Below are 20067 nucleotides of genomic sequence, written 5' to 3'. Positions count from 1 at the left end.
CGTGCAGGCTCAGCGGCCATGGCTCACGGGCCCAGCCGCTCCGCGGCATGTGGGATCCTCCCGGAACAGGGCACGAACCCGTGTCCCCTGCATCGGCAGGAGGACTCCCAACCACTGCGCCACCAGGGAAGCCCGTCATCACTCCTTCTTTTAATGGTTTATGTTTACTGTGTCCTGATACTTTCTCCTATCCTGGGATCATGCAGCTGTTTTCCTATGTCATTTGCTAAAAGCTTTATTGTTTTGTTTTCCACACTTATATCTATACCAGGAGTTCATCTTTACGTATGGGGTGAGAGAGGGGTTAGTTTCTTTTTTATTCTAGATAGATACTCAGTGGGCCCAGGGTTCTCACTCCTCTGTAGTGCACACTTTGTCATAAAGAAGGTGCCTGTATATGCATGAGTCTGTTTCTTTGTTCTGTTGCTATATTTGTCTTTTCGTGAGCTGATAGCACATTCTTGCTGTTTTATAATAAATTTTGATGTCCCATGGGAGCAAGTTTCACCAGCTTGTGTCCTGCCATTTGCATTTCCACATAGAGTTTGGAATCAACTTGTGAAGTTCCTAAAGAAAAATTATAGTTGGGATTTTGAGTGGAATTTTATGTGTAGATCAATTTGGGGAAAATGGAAATTTTGCAATACTGAGTATTTCAGTCTGTAGCCTCTCTCTGTTTATTTTGGTCATCTTTAATTTTTCTTTCTTTTTTTTATCATTCCATAGCTTTTGGGGTAGAGATTTATTTTGGCTAGATTTATTCCTAAGTGTTAATTTTTATGCAATTAAAAATGGAAACTTTTAAGATTTCCTTTTTTGGCTTGTGGTGGGTATAGAAATGTAATTGTGTTTTGCCGGGGGTGGGGTACATTGACTTTGTATTAATCAGTCTTGCTAAACTCACTTATTTTATAATATACCTGTAGATCTTCTGGATTTTCTACTTATAATTTCCATTAGTAATGACAGTTTAGCTTCTTCTCTATGAGTTTTATACCTTTAATTTTTTTTCTTGCCATAAAGCTTTAGCTAGGACCAGTGTTGAAAAGAAATTGCAGAATGGATGTTTTTGTCCTATTCCCCATATCAAAGGGAAAACTTGCAGTATTTCATCAAGTGTGATGCTTGGTTTGATACTTGGATCAAAATTTGGCCCTTTCCATCCACCTTTTTCCCTGCTGTGAATAATGTCGCTCAGAGCGAGTGTACCAGTATCTGTTGGAATCCCTGCTTTCTTTCCTTTTGGGTTTATAGCCAGAAGTAGAATTGCTGGATCATACGGTGATTCTGTGTTTAGTTTGGGGGACCTGCACACCGTTTCCCACGGGGGCTGCCCCACTGTGTATTCCTACCAGCAGTGAACGCACAAGAGTCCCAGTTTCCCCACATCTTCACCCACAGTCTTTTTCTGTTTTCTGTTTCTGTTTTTTGGGGGATAGCAGTGACCCAGCTGGGTGTCCGCTATTCTTGCTAGCGTTGCTGACCTCTCCTTTTGAACTCCTTTTCAACTCACGTTAGTTCTATTTTTCTCTTATCTTTGGTCTCTTACCTCCTCTTTTAAATTTTGTATCCTTTCCTCTCTCTGGGCTTCATTCTGGATTTTTTTCTGCAGACTGTTTCCTGTTTACTTCTCCCTTCGTCTATATCTAGTGTGTTTTTAAGCCCATCCATCAAGTACTTAATTTTGGATTTCTCTCTCCCCAATTTTAATCATGTGTTTTGTTTTCTTATACACAGTAAGAATTGTTATTTTAACATCTGTTTCTAATTATTCTCATACGCATAGTTCATATGGATCTTTGTTTCTGCTAGTTTTCATTTATAGTTGTCCTGTGTACCTGGTTGTCTTTGGTTGTGTTTTGGACATTGTGTTTGAGAATTGTCTACAGAAGTAAATTGAGGACTAGACGAGGATTATTTACTCTCCATCCAGAAATGATTTGTGTTTTTATCTGCCAGGGGCTTTAGGGCACCAGCAATCTAATAAGATCATTTCTATCTGCTGTGAGGGATTGGCATTTTTCTGGGTCACCCAGATTCTTGGAAGCTGGCCTGCAGTACATCTGGAGGGTGTTTTATTTCCAATTCACTCTCCAAGTGTATAGCCATTTGGATTTCCAACCCAAGGTATAGGGGTTTATCTGGGCCACTAGTCTTTGAGGGCTCTGGAGTGCATGTTCTACATGCAAGTGGTTGTCACAAGTAATCAGTCCTCAGTGTCTTGGTTGCCCCGTCCTAGTGTATAAATGGCCCTAGGGCAAAAGTAGACCATTTGCTGTAGGCTCATCTCTCTGGATTTTACTTTTCTTATGTTTTGTGAGCCGGTAGTTCTTCTGTGCCTTCTTAGTTCTCTGATGTTTCCAAGAAGATGTTCTTTTATATGATATCCAGCATTTGTAGTTGTTTTTAGCATGAGGGGTGGTCTGAGTTACTTAGCCATTATTACCTCCTTTTAAAAGCATCTTTTAAAAGTTATAGGATAAAGGAACTGTGTTGGACCTTGAGAACACATCTGTTCTAATTCATCACTAGTCAATAAAGTAGGGTTTTATCGGTCACTTACCTGAACCTGGTATTGTGCTATATGTGACAAATTTCGAGGAGATACAAGGCATGGTATTCCTTACATTCAAGGAGTTTAGCTGGGGACACAAGCGTAAACTCAGAAAATTAAATAGAAGATTGGAGGAGGTGCTCAAGGGTCATGCAGAGTGGACGGCTTAGTGAAAGCTATGGGCAGAGCGGGTGGTGTGAGCCTGACCCTCTCGCTGCCTCTGTCCCCTCTCTCCGCCTCTGTCCCCTCTCTCCTGGCCATCTTCCCCGTGGTGGGCCCAGGGCCCCGTCACTCCCCCTTGACATTCCAGCTCTTCGGGGGCTCCCCCACTGTGTTCAAGACCTAGCTGAGGCCCTTCCAGAGCTCCCTCCCTTCCCCTTCTCCGCACCTGTTCCCCTCCTCCCACCCCATGTGCTCTCCTCTCTGCTGGGAGGTCTTCTCTTCCTTTGGTGTGAGGCTGGGTCTTCAAAGCTTGTTAGCCTTGTGCAGTGAAACCCCTTCTGGGAAGCCTCCTCTGGGAAGCCAGCCCAGTCCCTGTCCCCAGGACTCATAGGCGTGGCCTCCGCTGACCTGAATCAGTACGTATTTCCTCTGGCAGGGGCAGTGACAGTGCTCTGGTGCTAACAGCCAGCAGGTGAGTGGTCTGGCCTTTTCCCTGCACTAAGCAATTTCAAGCACTTCATGTATATACACAGTGACCTACAAGGTAGCTGTTACTGTTTCCCCCATTTAACAGGTCAGAAAACTGAGGCACAGAGAGGCTTCACGGCTCCTAATTAGAGTGGTCTTCTGGGCAATGACTTTATTCATTTATCCCTCTCTTCACTAGGGAAACAGGAACATAGAAGGGCCTGAGCTGTGAAGATAAACATGCGTGGTAGCGGTTCCTTTCCTGCCCCACTGGGGCTGTGACTAAGGGAGAACTGGACAAGTGTGTGCGGTGGTTGATTCTGCTGTGAGGGTGCCTGGACTGTGCTCCAGCCTCTCCGGTCCTAGTTCTCTGGAGCTCAGCTGCATCAGTCAGTCCTCGTCTTCCCGGACAGTCTTTGGACTCCCCAGGGTCTCTGGGTGGGACTTATGGGAACGTTGCTGTCTAGGATTTAGCCAGGGCTGCCCTGATTGGACCTGCTAGCAAACCTTCATCCTGGTAAAGCTTAAAGTCTGTTTCCCCCAAATTCCACGGGTAGGTAAACCGACATGTGGGCTGGCATATCTGAAAAGGCCGTAGTCCTCTTGCAGCTCAGTCTTGAGGGATTATACTGAAGGCAGGTATTAATAGTTCTGCCACGAGGAACACTCCCACCTCCAACCAGTAGTGCATCCAGACAGATGCTTAGGAGTTCATCAGGAAAAAGCCAGTTCTAAATAATTAAGAGGCTGCTTTTTTTTATAAAATAAACTTAAATTTTTATTTTATTTTTATTTTGTTTTTGCGGTACGCGGGCCTCTCACTGTTGTGGCCTCTCCCGTTGCGGAGCACAGGCTCCGGACGCGCAGGCTCAGTAGCCATGGCTCACGGGCCCAGCCGCTTCGCGGCATGTGGGATCTTCCCAGACCGGGGCACGAACCCGCGTCCCCTGCATCGGCAGGCGGACTCTCAACCACTGCGCCACCAGGGAAGCCCAAACTTAAATTTTTAGAACAGTTCTGGATTGACAGAGAAATCCCATCATATATCATTCACCTCTAACACTGGTGTGGTGTATTTCTTAAACTCAATAAAGAAATATTGGTAGATTATTATTCACTAATGTCCATAGTTTGTTCAAGTCTTAAATACCTTTTATCAGACGTCCTTACCTATCTCAGGATCCCATCCAGGATACGACACTCCACTTAATTATTGTGTCTCCTAGGCTCGTTTTGGCTGTGACGATTTGACTTTCCTTGTCTTTGAGGACTTTGTTTTGAAGTGTACTGATGAGGTATCTTGCAGTATGTCTCTCAATTGGGATCTGATGTGGGCTTGTGAGTTCTTAAGCGAACGATCACAGACCTTTTAATCACATATGAAGCATACGCACTGCCAACGTGATTTATGGCTGTAGATGTTGACTTTGCTCATCCAGTTAAGATACCGTTTCTGAGACTTTTCCTATCGTACGGTTCAATACCCCCCTCTATGGCTACGTTGTATTCTTTGGAAGGAAATTAAAGCCTGGCACCTAGTCCTCTGTAGCTCAAAAGTCATTAGCAAGGACCGTGCACTTACTGTGGGGACCAGTGGTCAAATTTTGATTATCTCGTTCCGGAACAGTAGACTTAAAGCTGACTAGCAAAACCTAAAGTTTTCGCTTTTACCGGTTGTAAAACGCAGGAACAGGGAGTTGCAAGGAACGATCGTTTATCACTCGAGGTAACTTCCAGTAATTTCCGAGTAGTTCTCATAGTTTACACAACACAGAAGCGCTGTTTACTGGCAGCCAACTCAGCAGGATCCGCTCAGGAGAGAAGACAAAGAAATCTAGATCTTCTCGGAATTGTTAGCGCCCCCTTGGAACAAAATTCAATTTCATAGCCGTTTTTTCCACGCTGCTGGGAAAAGCTGCTTTTGAACTTCTACATCGTGGAAAAGAGAGTTCTTTTTTCCAAAAATTGCACCGAGGTAAAGCGTAGCTCTACCTGGTGCGGATGTGTTGCATAGGCGTTAGCAGTACTGCCCTCGCTACACGCTCATCGGACAGTAGCGCAACCCCAAGAAAAGGATGGTTGGTGCCGTCGCCTTCCGCGCCGCGAGTAGCAGGCGCCAACACCGGGTAGGCTTGTGGCGACTAACTCGCGCATTCCACCGCAGCCGCCCGGCAGCCGGCGCACCTCTGCGGATCTCGGCTCCCAAAGCTCGCCACGAACTCCTCGTTTTCGGAGGCTTCGGAAGGTCGCAAAGGGGCCGCTCAGTGTTACCCAGAAGGCCACGCGCCAGCTGCGAGCTGATATGCATATGTACTCTCCGCCGGGGCGGGGCCTGCAGGGGGCGGGGACGCAGCGCGCGCTCCCACCCTCGAGGGCGGGCGCCCGGGACTCAGGCCGAGGCGGTGGGGATGGATTCTTGTCTCGCCACCGACTATTTCGTGTTAGCGCTGTAAACAGCCTTTTCCGGCAGGCGGCCCCCCTCCTGACACCCGGCTTAACCCTGCGGGTCGGCGCACGCTCCGGCTCCTGGGCCGCGTCTGAGCCAGAGATGCGGAGGCGCCCTGGGAGCCGGCGGGCGAGGGTGCCGCGCCCCCCGCCGGCCGCTGACGGGGGCCCGCTGTTTGCCGTTGCAGGTGGTTCTCCTGGGCATGGACATCCTGTCCTCGCTGGTCACCCGGCTGCAGGATCGGTTCAAGGCACAGATCGGCACAGGTGAGCTCTCTCCTCCTCCAGCCCCCGGCCTTCGCTGGGTCTCGCCAGAGCTTCACTTGGCTCTACCCGCCTTCCACCCTTTACCCTCTAGTCCCCCGCCCCCCAGCCCACCCCCACCTCCTCCTGCATCTTTAGATGCCCTGAATGCCCCGCTGCCCTCGCCCCCCTCCTGGGCGTGGCCGGATCTGCCACTTCCGCACACCTGCTGGCACCCCACCCCCATACCTTTCTGCTGGCTTCTTCCACCTCCCTGTTCTAGTACCAGCTATTACTTTGGTTTCTTCCAATTAGCCATCAGGCTGTGGTGCCAACCAAGCCCTCCTTGTCCCTGACCCTTCCCTTTGAGAGGCATCGCTTTCTCTCTTTGAGAGTCCTGCAGATCCGATGCAGCTGTATTGTTAACAGATTATTGTTGCTATGACTGTTTCCACTTTGGTTGTAGATGTCATTTCAAGTGTGTGGTAAATGATCACTCTTATTTCGAAGGGAGAGCAGTAAGTCAGAAAAATGAGATAAAGATAACTCCAGGTTCCGTAGATTAAGAGATGATTTAATTCCCGACCTCTGGGTTTTGATGATGACAATACAAACACTAAGTGTCTCTGTTTGTGCAGGCATTTCCTTGTAGAATTTCTCGGTTTCAATTGGTACACATGTATTTGTTCTTCTGTTAACCGTCTGGTCAGTGTGCACCTTTAGATAAAGTCATGAGCTCTTCCCACTCTGGTACAAACCGCCCATCTGCAAATAAAAAATCCCTCTTAGGAATTTGATGTTTTAGTAGCGTTCCATTTCCCCCTAAATTAGCTGAATTGTTCGGGGCTATCTCTTGTAAAAGAAATGTCTATAGACTTTTAGAAGAAGCAAAGAAAATTGACCTCTGATACCCAGGTGCCCTTGGAGCAGCAGTGATGGCCCGCCCCCAGCCATGCGAGGAAGGGCGGAGAGCTGCATTCTGTCTGATGAGCATGGGTGGATGTGATGTAAAAGTAAAAACAGATTGAGCCATAATGCCTGTTCCTCCCCCGCTCTCCTCCCCGCTCCCCCCTTGCAGACGCGCTGGAGCCCCTCTGTCTAACCTGCATTTCCTTTTGTGTTGACTCTTTCCTGCCAAGGTCTTCCATCGACATCCATGTTAATAGCATTTCAGCAGCTTAAAAACATGCTGGGAGCTGCCTAGAGGAAGGTGGGGTATGGAAGAAGACAAACGGTGTGTCCATGCAAAGGATTTTTGCAGATTCGCCTAGTAGCTCCCATGGATGGATTTGAGCAGGAAGAGTAGAATTAACAGGGGTTTAGAGTGATGTGCATCATGTAGGCCAGGATTTTGAAATACCTTGTTAATTGAAATATCCACAGTTGGTGACCGCAGGCCGCCAGACTAGGTTTTCATTTGATCAGTTTGCATTTTAATTTCCAGTGCTGCCGAGTTTAATAGACAGACTGGGCGATGCTAAAGACTCTGTGAGGGAGCAAGACCAGGCCCTGCTGCTGAAGATCATGGATCAGGCTGCTAACCCCCAGGTGAGGCGGGGCAGGGCGGGGTCTGGGCCTGCAGGCTCGGGCGTTCCCGCAGAGCGCCAGTGGGTTCCAGAGGAAAATTTTCATGGCGTTTCCTCTGGCCCCTCTTCCCCCCATAGGATATTTAAAGAATAGACAGCAGAAGGTATACCTTTGAATAAGTTAGTGGACTTAACATGGGTATCCAGTGCTTGGTTTGACCCATTAGAGTCGAGGCCATTTACATAACTGACTCTGCGCATCTCTGAAAAGATGCAGCTGTGGTGTCGGGGCACTCAGGGGCCTGGCTGCAGCCCTGGTCCCTGTCTGCTGGTGAGCTGGGGCTGCTGGGACGGACAGACAGGGGTCCAGCTGCCCATTGTTGGGGGGTGGGGCAGGGCAGGGAGGCGTCAGGAAAAGCCTTCCCAGGAAAGGTAAAGCCTGCATTGGCCTGAAAAGCTGAGCAGGTGTTTGGCTTGTGGATGGGGTGGGCACAGCTGTTCAAGCTGAGAGAGCAGTGGCAGTATGTGACCTTGGGCCTCATTTTCCTCACCCATAAAATGGGGACAGTTTGACCTCCCTTTCAGGGTTGTTGGGAGAATTAAACGCAATTGTATAAAGGAATGCGTTTTGACCGTTTTTAACTTGATATATGAGCATAAGTTACCATTTTCCAGCAAGCTCTCGAGAGCGCTAAATGAGCTGGTGGAGGTGGGGAGGGCTTTGGCACCTGTTGCGATGTGTCCCCTCCCCCGCCCCCCGACCCCCGTGGGCCCCGCGTTGGATGGGGCTGCAGAAGCTGCCCTCTCTCCTCTCCCCACCCCCACCCCCGTCCTCTGCGCCTGCAGTACGTGTGGGACCGGATGCTGGGAGGCTTCAAGCACAAGAACTTCCGCACCCGGGAAGGCACGTGTCTCTGCCTGGTCGCCACACTCAACGCGTAAGTCTGGTGGGGCCTCAGGGTGTCCTCGGTTGAGCTTTTGTATCTGTAACTGTTAATTCTGAAATCATCACGAATCTACAGGAAGTTGTAGGGAAACGTCCTGGGCGGTGCCGCGCACCCACCTGTCGTCTTGCGTGTCTGTAGTGCAGGGTCCAGACCAGGAAGTTGGTGTAGATACGATCCACAGAGGTTGTTCAGGTTCTTCCAGGACGCACGCGTGTCGTATGTGCGCAACACTGTCACGGGTGCAGCTCCGGGTAACTCACTGCCATGTTCAAGGTGCAGACCCGTACCTCTCCCCAGGCGCCCCAATCTGGCACTCATTTGCTCTCCAGCTCTGCGATTTTGTTATTTTATGAATGGAATCACACAGAATGTGACCGTTTGAGGTTGACCTTTTTTTCTTCTCTCAGCGTAATTCCCTTGAGATTGCATATATGTTGTTGCCTGAAAGTAGTTTGTTCCTTTTTATCGATGAGTAGAATTCCCTGGTATAGACGTATCATAGTGTGTTTAACCATTCACGCGTTGAAGGACATTTGAATATTTCCAGTTTTTGGTTATTTCAAATAATGCTGTTGTGAACACACATGTACCAGTTTCTTCATGAACAGAAGTTTTCATTTCTCTTGGGTCAGTGCCCAAGAGTACAATTGCTGGGTCATTTGGTAGATTCATCTTTACTTTTAAGAGAAACTGCCAAACTATTTTCCAGAGCTGTCTGTAATCATTTTGCATTCCCACCAGCAGTGTATGAATGAGTCAGTTTCTTCATTTCCTCACTAGCATTGAATGTTACCACTGTCTTTAATTTTAACCATTTTGATATACGTTGTGTCATTGCGGTTTTAATTTGTGTTTCCCTAATGACTGTTGATGTTGAACATTTTTTTAAGTGCTTATTTGTAGGAGAACCTTTTTTAAGATAAAAAATTACAAATCACTTTTTCTGATTACAAAAGCAATACTGTGTATATCACAGAAAATTTACATAAAGAAGAAAATGATTATTGTCTATAATTCTGCCACCTTTAGATAATCACTGTTAACATGTAACATTTTGTTCCAGCCTTTAGAGTTTTATTATTTTTAAAAACAAAGTGGAGATTGTAACGTTTATATTCCCTTATAAGTTTTTCTCTCTTGATGGGTTAGACTTTTCCGGACCATTAAATTCGGTCTTTGAAGCTTGTGTATGAATGAGTCAGTTTCTTCATTTCCTCGCTAGCATTGAATGTTACCACTGTCTTTAATTTTAACCATTTTGATATACGTTGTGTCATTGCGGTTTTAATTTGTGTTTCCCTAATGACTGTTGATGTTGAACATTTTTTTAAGTGCTTATTTGTAGGAGAACCTTTTTTAAGATAAAAAATTACAAATCACTTTTTCTGATTACAAAAGCAATACTGTGTATATCACAGAAAATTTACATAAAGAAGAAAATGATTATTGTCTATAATTCTGCCACCTTTAGATAATCACTGTTAACATGTAACATTTTGTTCCAGCCTTTAGAGTTTTATTATTTTTAAAAACAAAGTGGAGATTGTAACGTTTATATTCCCTTATAAGTTTTTCTCTCTTGATGGGTTAGACTTTTCCGGACCATTAAATTCGGTCTTTGAAGCTTTTTTTTTTTTTTTTTTTTGGCTGCACCAAGTGGCATGCAGGATCTTAGTTCCCCAGCCAGGGATCGAACCCTGTGCCGCCTGCAGTGGAAGCACGGAGTCTTAACCACTGGACTGCCAGGGAAGTCCCTGGTCTCTGAAGCTTTTAAAAAATGTTTCTAGCCTTTGCTTACTGTAGTTCTGCATCTAAGAATTTGTCCTAAGAGAGTCCTCAGGGAGGAATCAGGGAGGGTCTTGTTGACAGAGGGTGTCTGTGACAGCGTTTAGTTTATGGCGGTGAATAGCTGGAGATAGCTGAGCTGTCCTCCAGCAGGGCAGCATTCAGCTGGTGTCCTCTCAGCCGTTTATTGCAGTCTGTCTTCAAGCGGTTATTAACTGAACGTCTGGTGTGGCAGAGAGCCGCACAGCAGGGCGATTAGGGGAGGACTCCGGGAGCCTGCCGGCTGGCTGAGCGCACTGAGTTGGCCGGAGTAGGGACCACCACGTGACGCATGGCGGTGTCAAGACGGCAGGACCCCACGTGGGCGAGGCTGCGGCCGCGGCCTGGCAGCGAAGGGCTGGGCCGGGTGCAGGGACCCCGAGCGGAGGGGGGGCTTGTCCTGAGAGGCACTCACAGTTTAGAACTGTGCGGAGGGGCCGTGCGGGTGTGCGTTTAGTTTGGAAGCAGAGGGGGAAGGGTAAGGGGCGAGCCTTGGTGGGAGGTGGCGATGGGCCCAGGGAGGGAGGGAAGGAAGGGGTGAGAGGGCGGAGAGGCAGCGTGCTTTCCTCTCTTCCCACCAACAGTAAAGCACTGCTTTTGTTTTCAGCTCTGGAGCACATACCTTAACACTAAGCAAGATCGTGCCACATATATGTAACCTGCTCGGAGATCCAAACAGCCAGGTGAGTGTATTTAGTGAGAAAGAGAAATCATTGGCTGTAGACGGTGAGGGTGCATTTTGGTTCTGGGTGGGACTTTATTTCTCTCTCTCGAGCTCCGGGTGTTGGTTGAGGCGATGGGCGTTAGTGCCCAGTAGCATTTATTAGCGTCTTTGGTGGATGGGGGCCCGCTTTGCCCTCTTCTCCACGTTGGGATGGGCCCTCACTCGCCTGTAAAGGGATGTCATCAGACCAGCCTCCAAGAGAAGGTCACTCTGGTCACCATCTCTGCAGCTAGAGGGGTGGGCGTGGGGAGGGAGCGACGCTGATGGCGGAGCAGCGGCCCCCTTCTGGGGTGGGAGAGGTGGGCTGGACAGGGCCTGCGGGGGCCTCCCGGAGGTGACAGAGAGGGCCCACGTTTTGTTTGGGGCGGTGGCCACGTTGGTGCATATAACTGTGGACACACCTCAGACTGACCTGTGCCTGTTATTTTACGTGAAGTAAAACAAAACCCCGAAACGTCGACGCACCGCTTCCCCGGTGTCGGGGTGGGCGGGAGGGGTCTGCCGAGCAGTGAGCTGCAGTCCGGGCCCCGGAAGTGTCACTTCTCTCCCGGGTCGGTTCTGGTTTTCGCCCAGAGCCCTGTCTGTCACGTTGGCTCACACACCTGCTTAGATAAGGGGCTGAAAGTAGGAACAGTAACTCACAAAAGAAACGTGCACCTGCCCGTCGAACGGCGTGTGGGATCGGAGCGCGCAGGGGCATCGGTAGGTGGATGTTCGGTAGGAAACACCGCGGTACCGCGTGGCCCCCGGTGGTCTGGATCCGGCAGATCTGTGGCTGCCTGGGGGGTCAGCGGCCCCCTCCCCGCGCAGCGTTCAGGGGTCGACGGTACGTGGTGGACAGCATCTCATCGTCAGTCTTGACTGGCGATGGCTCAAGTGCCCTCCGTAGGTGGCTCTGCTCTCCCTCCGCCGTCCCCAGCTCAGCTCCCCGGGCCCCTGGGCCGCAGAGCCTCCCGCTCCCTCATCCTTTCTCCCTCCTCATCTCTGGCTGTGTTTCCGCTTCCCCTTTGGTGCTCTGCTGCGCTCCCCTCCCCGTCGCCGTCCACTCCCCCTGCTCGCTCGCTCGCTGCCGGGCTGTGTCCCTGGTCTCCCTCACCTGCGCCCACTTTCTTCTTTCCGTGCATCCTCTCCCCAGCCTTCACGGAGAATATCTGACGCTGGAAATTTGGGTTTTAGTTATTTTTATTTCCTGGATCATACTTTATGTTCAGCATCAATTTAAAAATAACCGAAGCTGCTTTGTATTTTTAATTTTTTTGGCCGCGCTGCGGCATGCGGGCTCTTAGTTCCCGGACCGGGGACCGAACCCGCACCCCCTGCATTGGAAGCGTGGAGTCCTAACCGCTGGGCCGCCAGGGAAGTCCCTAACTGAAGCTACTTTTAAAAAAGATTCTGAATTACCAGATGGACTATTTTGCCCTTTTGTCCCCTTAACGTCTTGTCTCCACTTTGTTTTCTGTGGAAAAAAGTCCTTTATGGGGGTCACTCCTTGAGGCTGTCACTGCTACCCCGTGGCCCCTTCGGTAGAGCGGGAGAGCCAGCTGGGCTGGTCGAGACTCTTTGTTCCTCACTCGGGTGCCTGCACTGGCCTGACAGGTGACGTGAGTGTCCCCGCCGGCCTCAGAGAGGCAGCGTGCGGGGAGACGAGGCCGGGCTCGGTGGGCGGCTGTCGGCAGTCCGGAGCGGCCGTGCCTGTAGCCGCTTTCCCACACCGAGCGTCCGAGGAGTCCTTAGGAGCGTCTGCCCGCGCGTGCGCGCAGACCCAGACGCGCAGGGCTCCAGGCCCGCCCCTCTGATGCTGGACAACCCACTTAACCATCCCTCCTTCCGGGGTGCGAGTGTATGTCGCGTGTGCTCGCGCTCCTGACTTTACTTCCATTTCCTCGTCAGTCTTTCCTGCTGGTCTCTGAACCTGGAGGGTCAGGGCTACCCCTGTCTCCTCTTTATCGTCCCAGGACTGCCTTCCAGTGGCCTTAGGACTGAGTAGACTCCCCCATGGCTACTTGAGCGGTGTTCCCCTCTTAGCCATGGATGCCTCAGGCCGGAGAGGACAGTTGTGTGTTTGCTGGTGCCGTCACTGCACTGGGCCCCCGACCTTGTGGTCGGCTTCCATCCAGCTCTCGGTCCTCTGCGGGGGTGAGTGTGTGTGTGTGTGTGTGAGAGAGTGTGTGTGTGTGTGTGTGTGTGTGAGATTGTGTGTGTGTGTGTGAGACCGGCCTCAGAGAGGCAGCGTGCGGGGAGACGAGGCCGGGTTCGGTGGGCGGCTGTCGGCAGTCCGGAGCGGCCGTGCCTGTAGCCGCTTTCCCACACCGAGCGTCCGAGGAGTCCTTAGGAGCGTCTGCCCGCGCGTGCACGCAGACCCAGACGCGCAGGGCTCCAGGCCCGCCCCTCTGATGCTGGACAACCCACTTAACCATCCCTCCTTCCGGGGTGCGAGTGTATGTCGCGTGTGCTCGCGCTCCTGACTTTACTTCCATTTCCTCATCAGTCTTTCCTGCTGGTCTCTGAACCTGGAGGGTCAGGGCTACCCCTGTCTCCTCTTTATCGTCCCAGGACTGCCTTCCAGTGGCCTTAGGACTGAGTAGACTCCCCCATGGCTACTTGAGCGGTGTTCCCCTCTTAGCCATGGATGCCTCAGGCCGGAGAGGACAGTTGTGTGTTTGCTGGTGCCGTCACTGCACTGGGCCCCCGACCTTGTGGTCGGCTTCCATCTTGTGTGTGTGTGTGTGTGTGTGAGAGTGTGTGTGTGTGTGTGTGAGAGTGTGTGTGTGTGTGTGTGTGAGATTTTGTGTGTGTGAGTGTGTGTGTGTGAGACACTCCTGCCCCAGAGGCTGTGAGTCCTTCGATACTGGTCTGAGTGCAGCGTGACTCAGCTTCTCAGAGCGGGCGCCCATGCCCAGGCTTTGGGTGGCTCAGGATGCTTTTGGCTGCTGAAAGTAACTCAAAATCCAACTCAGAATCACCAGAGCAGTGGGGAAAATGTATCATCCCGCGTATAGGGGGGGCCCGAGGTAGGGAGGCCCCAGGGCCTGTCATCGGCTCAGTGATGTCCCCGGGACTGCGCGTCCTGCTCCACTTCTGCTGGGCTGCCCACCCCCTGGGCTTTGTCCTCTGCAGCTCTGCTCACGGGCCCTGCGTGGTACAGCCCAGCTGCCCGCGTGTCCCGCGTGCCTGGCAGATGAAAGCCCGGTGCTCCTATGTGCCTCTCCTGTTTTCAGTTTTTCTAGATTGAAAGGTTCAAACGTAGGTAGAAGTGGAGAGAATGACGTATAGCATCCCCTCGGGCCCGTCCTCTGGCCTCAGCAGCTGACCAGACGAGGCCAGTTTACTTACATCTTTTTCCCTCCCCCACCCCATTGTTTGGAAGCAAAATGTAGATTATTTTGAAGGAAATCGTAGACATTGGTTCATTTAATTCTTAAATACTCTAAAGGGTGAGGGCTGTCCACCCCCCCAAGCCCCCCACATAACCTTAACACCATTATCACCTCCTGTCCCTCAAGAATGCCTGATTCTCTCACGTCATTAAGTGCCCAGTCCACGTGCACGTTTCCGAGTGTCCCTGCGGGAGACTTTATCTCCCGAGCCGAGAGCAGGGCCAGGGAGGACGGGGCCGGGGCATCCGAGACACCTGCTCGACGGGGAGCCCTTTGTCAGATAAGGAGAACTCCAGTTCTGCCTGCAGACCTCTGACTTCATAGCTGCTCAGCTGGCCCAGGGCAGGCAGCGGTCGCCTCCGCAGGGCCTCCCCCCGCTGCCTGCCGTCTGTTTTGCTGAGGAGTTTGATCCGCATCTTCAGAGTCTAGAAGCATCTTGGGGTGTCTGAGGGGCCGGCGCTGATCTCAGAGCTCTCCGCAGCCGGCCCTGGGCTGGCTGGCTGGCTGGGCTTAGGGGGGTAGGGGCAGGGGAAGGAAGCCCCCGCAGAGGGTTTGACTGGCACCTGAGGAGTGGGCGGGTCTGGGACGTCCTCTCTGTGGGCGGGTGGCTGCGGGGACAGGGTGGCTTTGGCCTCGAGTGGATTTCTGGGCGCCCTCCCTGTCCCTGGGGGTGAAGTTCCCCCTGGAGTTTCCGCTGTGTAGGGAGCCCGTTCCTGGTGCCCACGTTGGGGTGCAGCGTGGTGCAGTGAGGTGACCGTGGGCCCCGGCAGGTGGCCAGCCCGCCAGGCTGCGCCCTCCTCTGTGTCACAGTCAGCAGTGGCCCGGTGAGCGCGGTCGTAGATTTGAAGGTCTCAGGCTCTCTAAAGCCTTCGGCCAGGGCCCGGCAGGTGGAGCTTAATGTACGGGGCGCTGGTCTTTTGCTGTCCTGGTGGCCTGAGCTCTTGGGGTCCTTTGCGTGGCGAGCCTGCGGGTGGGCAGAAGCGCGTGGGGCCCCCGCGGCGGCCTGTGGAGGGGAGCGCTGCATGGTCCCTTCAGCCTGAACCGACTTGCTTTGAGGGGACGCCCCTTCTCAGTTGGGCTACGATACTTTGCAGTGCCACAGACAATCTGTTCTGTGATTCTTGAATCAAGGGTCCTTTAGACCCTCAGATGCTCCCTGGCCCTATAGCTTTCTAAGCCTGAGGAATAGCTATTTAAAGGCCAAGGTTGCTGGTCTGAGAGATGGCAGATAATACCAGTGCCACCGGCCACTGTGTTGAGTGCTTTATGCATATAAACACGGGGCACAAACCGCTGGCCTGTGCCTGTGCACGTGCACATACACGTGTCTGCAGGATGACTTCATTTCACGTGTGGAGTTTGGGTTTGCGAGTTGACGTTTGGGAGGCGCGTTTCTGAGGCTCAGCAGAAGAGTGAAGCTGGGGCAGAGCTGTGCCTGTGCCCCACGGCTACCTGTTGGCGGCCGCCTGCCCGAGGCTGGGCATCCCCCTCCCCCCGCCAGCGGGTCCCGGGCCGGGGCCGTTGGTCTTCGTGCACCCACCCTGCTCCACGCATCGTGTTACCTGCCTGGGCCGTGTAGCGCCCCCAGTTTGGCGCATGGTAGGCAGTCAAATAGTCGTTGAATTGAATCCATTTTTTTCTTCCCATTATTTTTTTAAATCTCAAAGTAGCCTTCCACTTAACGAAGGAGAAAATGGAGACTAAAAGAGTTTAAAACACAACATTGTAAAGCAGTTGTACTCCAATGAGGATGTATAAATGAATGAATGAATGAAAGAGTTTAAATGCTTTGTCCAAAGTTATGCGGCCTCTAAATGGCCAAGTAAGTCCTCAGGCCTACTTGGACTCTCAGGCTAGTAATTTTATTAATTGATTGGATGAATGAATGAAAGATTGTTTAAATTCTATAGTGCTTTACAATTTCAAAAGTTTCACACATGATTTCATATAATCCCATAGTAACCCCATTTCTCCTACCCCAATATTGCCCCTCCCCCCTTCCCTCTCCCCACTGGCAACCACTACTTGGTTCTCTATATATGGGAGTCTCGCTCTTTTTTGTTTTATTCACTAGTTTGTGGTGTTGGTTAGATTCCACATATAAGCGGTATGTCACAGTATTTGTCTTTCTCTGTCTGACGTATTTCACTTAGAAGGCTAGTCATTTCTCCACTAAATCCCTCGAACTCTTCATAGCCCAGACTTTGTAGGTAGCAGACAGGGTATCGATTGCTCTTTAAAGGGGGTCCCCAGTGTGATCTGCTCTGGCTCTGAGCAGACGTCATCGCTAGAAAGTAAGCAACGGCGATGCACTTGTCCCTGATCCTCGAGACGCGGCATTGGCTGCTTTTTTGTAAGATGTGCGTGTTTCAGTATGGAAATGTTTCCTAACATTAGAAATTATTTCCTTTCCAAAATAAACTGCTAATCTCTGTTAGTCAGCTCAGGCTGCCGTAACAAAATACCATAGACTGGGAGGCTTAAACCACGGAAGTTTGTCTCTCGCGGTTCTGGAGGCCGGCAGTCCCGGAACAGGGTGTCGGCGTGGCCGCACTCTACTGAGGGTTCTCTTCCTGGCTGGCAGACACATAGAGCTGTCTGGTGTCTCTCTTATAAAGACGCCCCTCCTTTTATTATCAGGACCCACTCTTATGACCTCATTGAACCTTAACTACCTTCTTTACAGGCCTATCTCTAACTGCCATCATCAACATATGAATTGTTTCGGGGGGGGCGGGTGGGTCACACACACAGTTTGGTGCATAGCATCAGGTTTTGGGTGAGAAGTAATAAGAACCTAGAATTTGCCTTTTTCTATCACAAGGGGGAAAACTGTAAGCAAAATTACCTATCGTATACCGCTGTTAAATCAAAGGGTAACTTGGCAGTGTTCAGAGCTGTAAACTGTTTGTACCCCTGCTTCTTTCCTCTCTCCTTCCCTCTCTGTTTCTTTGATTTCATTGCTTGAGACCAAATCTGCAATCGTGGTTGCTCTCTTGTCTTTGCTGGCTCTCCTCCCCTCGGCACCCCTGGGCACCCCACAGTCTGGCCTTGAGTCCATTGGATTTAAAAACTTCTTTTCTTCCCACCTTTCTATTGGCAAAATTTTAGACCTATAGAAAAATGGAAGGGGTAGTATAGTGAACACCCATATTTACCATTTAGCTTTTGTCACGTTTGTCTTATATCTCAACGTGTATACACACATGTGTACGCGCACACACACACACACACACACACACACACACACACACAGAAATAGACCATTTTTCTTGAACCATTCAAAAGTATCTAGCACACGATCTTTTTACTCCTAGGTACTTCAGTGTGTGTCTGCTAACAACAGGGATATTTTTGTGTAATCACATGTTTTCACATCCAAGAAATTTAACATTGATACAACTATAATGTTTGGTATACACAACAGCCCATATTCAAATTTCCCTGTTCTGTTTTTTGTGTGTGTTTTTTTTAAAGTCCCTTCTGTCTCTCGAGCCTTACATATTGCGACCTTTCTTTTCCTATCTGTGTTTGCCCAGACTGCTGCCTTGCTCTTCCTGAAGTGTATGCCTTGCTTCTCTGCTTTCATGCCTCTGCGTAGGCTGCTTACCTTGTTTGGAGCCTGTCTCATTCCATCTTTCCCTGGTAAAATGCTGTGTTTCTAAATACATTTTAAGTGGTTCCTTCCTCTTCCGTAAACTGTTTCTTGGTATCCTCTGGTGTGCTGCCTCCCTTCCCTAAACTATGCGAGCTCTTTGTACTCTTTTGTATAACATTTATTACCTCATGCCCTGTGTTAAATGTAGAATTTGTGGACTTTCTTTCCCATCTCCCTTTAGAACTGTGAGCTTCTCGAACGCAGTCTCCATGTAGCCTCTACCGTCCTTTTTTGTCGCTCCCTAAGTATTCGTTTATTTGACCTACAACCAGAATGCTTTACGTGGTGTTTTAGTTTTAGAATAATTCATTTATTTGTAGTGTTTTCTATTTTGGAAAGGTGGTCTGGTTTCCAGACATCGTCTTAAAGAATGGAAAGAACTAAGGGGTGTGGACTTTAGCAGGTACATAGGGATGGGATCTGAATTTTTTCCTCCTCTTTGGAACTGTGCCCACAGAGTCAAAGCTGTCAAACACAGCTGTGTGTAGTCCCATGCCCCTTAGGGGTTGTGTTTAGAATCGCGCTGGTGAGTGGGTGATAAACTTGGGGTGTTGTATAGCCTGTTGTGTCCGCAGCAGGAAGTGCTGGGGAATGACACAGAGCAGCTGTAAGATCTCTTCTTTTACATCTAGGTTCGAGATGCAGCAATAAACAGCTTAGTGGAAATTTACAGACATGTAGGAGAACGTGTGAGGGCAGATCTCAGTAAGAAAGGATTGCCACAGTCCCGGTGAGTTCAGACTTTTTTCCTTTCTTCTGCTCTTCCCCCTGTACTCTTTCTCAGTTAACGTCTTGGTTTGCACTGCTTATTTTGTTGTGGTAATTTTACTGAAAGAATATATGGTGAGAGGATCGGTGGGTGGAGATCTCACCCAGATCACGTGTCAGGGGCCCCCATTCATTCCACTTGCTCAAAAGTAAGACTTTCTCACCCAGACGTCTAGCCAGGTCCCCTGCCACATACCGATTTTAGAAGCATATTTAAAAACTGTTTGGTGTTGGAAGATTCAGCATTCTCTCGGTTCATACGGTTCTACATTTTGTATACGCACGACACCTAGTGTAGTAGGGGCTTGAAAAATATTTGTTTGAATGAAGCCTTTCCAGGATGAGTCTGGATAGAAATATATAAGTAATAATTCTGGAAAACATCTTTGAAATGATAGCTTTCTGGTCAGGAATGCCAGTCTCAGTGTCCAAGTCTCCAGTGCAAGGAGATCAGTGTCTTACCACATCCAGGACAACCTGAGTCCACAGATGTTTCTGTTTTAGTCAAAATTTTAAAAATAATGAAAAATCACTCATCTATGATTTTACCTACGACGGAGAAATCTTACACCAAATGAATTCTAAGCCTTTTGCCCGTCCAGTTCCATTGTGGAAGAAAGTGATGTGAAAATCCTGGGAAGTTAGGCCTGGATGGGACTCACAGAGCGGCTTGTCTGGGCCTGTCACTGTGTCCACGGGGACAGCAGAGGCCCGGCGGCGGGAAGTGGCTGGAGAGATCACCCAGCTAGCAAGTCAGGGCTCAGACTGAAGTCCTGTTCTTCATTTTCTCCACCCCGTTCCACAGAAGAGCTTACGGACTCTTGGGCATCTCGATGTGGGATGGAATGTTGAAATAGACAGGAGCCGTCTGCCGTGATGCCCCTCGGCCAGGTGTGACGGAAGTGGGCCGCTTAACTTACCCTGCAGTCGGGGTGCCTGGAGCACCCGGGGGGGAGCATCTTTCTTTGTTGAGAGTCACATCTGACCGCAGTGTTGCTCTCACCATGGCCCCTGTAATTTTTTTTTTTTTTTAAGCACTACAAGACTTTATAATGGTGCTGGAAATAGTCCATGCTAGCAGACAGTGTGATCCATGAGCCCTGGGGGAGGGGTCGGCAGAGACCACCCGTTTATACCGAGAGCCTTTCAGTGGGACAGAGGCAGTAGATGAGAATACAGCAACTTTACGTGTTATTTACAAGAGTCAATCTGTGAGAACAGGGGTTTTTAATTACTGTATTTCATGAACCTCAACCTTCTGGTCTTTGAATAGATGGTGAGAGCACTTAGGAGGGAGCTGCACTAGAAAGTACTGACCGGGCTGTTAGGGAAAACTGGAGGGTACAGATGAGCAGGAGAGCAGCGGCGGGT

At 50.0% G+C, this 20067-nt stretch overlaps 1 protein-coding gene and 1 non-coding gene across 10 annotated transcripts in view; one reads left to right on the top strand and one right to left on the bottom strand.

The window, feature by feature from the left end:
• Positions 1 to 20067, top strand: part of CLASP1 (cytoplasmic linker associated protein 1) — a 273539-nt gene that overhangs the window by 72610 nt on the left and 180862 nt on the right. For 8 of the 9 annotated variants that reach the window (XM_055087270.1, XM_028501167.2, XM_055087294.1 and 5 more), the window contains 5 exons: positions 5818 to 5896; positions 7317 to 7420; positions 8245 to 8336; positions 10777 to 10852; positions 18561 to 18658. In XM_055087270.1, the coding sequence (XP_054943245.1) occupies positions 5818 to 5896; positions 7317 to 7420; positions 8245 to 8336; positions 10777 to 10852; positions 18561 to 18658 (449 nt within the window). Of the gene's footprint in view, positions 1 to 5817; positions 5897 to 7316; positions 7421 to 8244; positions 8337 to 10776; positions 10853 to 18560; positions 18659 to 20067 lie in introns of those variants that run through there. The other variant, XM_055087283.1, reaches the window with a different exon arrangement.
• LOC112061936 (U4atac minor spliceosomal RNA) lies at positions 5139 to 5264 on the bottom strand. The gene has a single exon (XR_002890447.1). It is a non-coding gene; the product is annotated as a U4atac minor spliceosomal RNA (small nuclear RNA).

This window comes from Physeter macrocephalus, chromosome 2 (assembly GCF_002837175.3).
Source record: "Physeter macrocephalus isolate SW-GA chromosome 2, ASM283717v5, whole genome shotgun sequence".
Taxonomy (NCBI): Eukaryota; Metazoa; Chordata; class Mammalia; order Artiodactyla; family Physeteridae; genus Physeter; species Physeter macrocephalus.
Note: the sequence above shows the minus strand (reverse complement) of the source record. Positions and strands in the feature narration are given on the sequence as shown.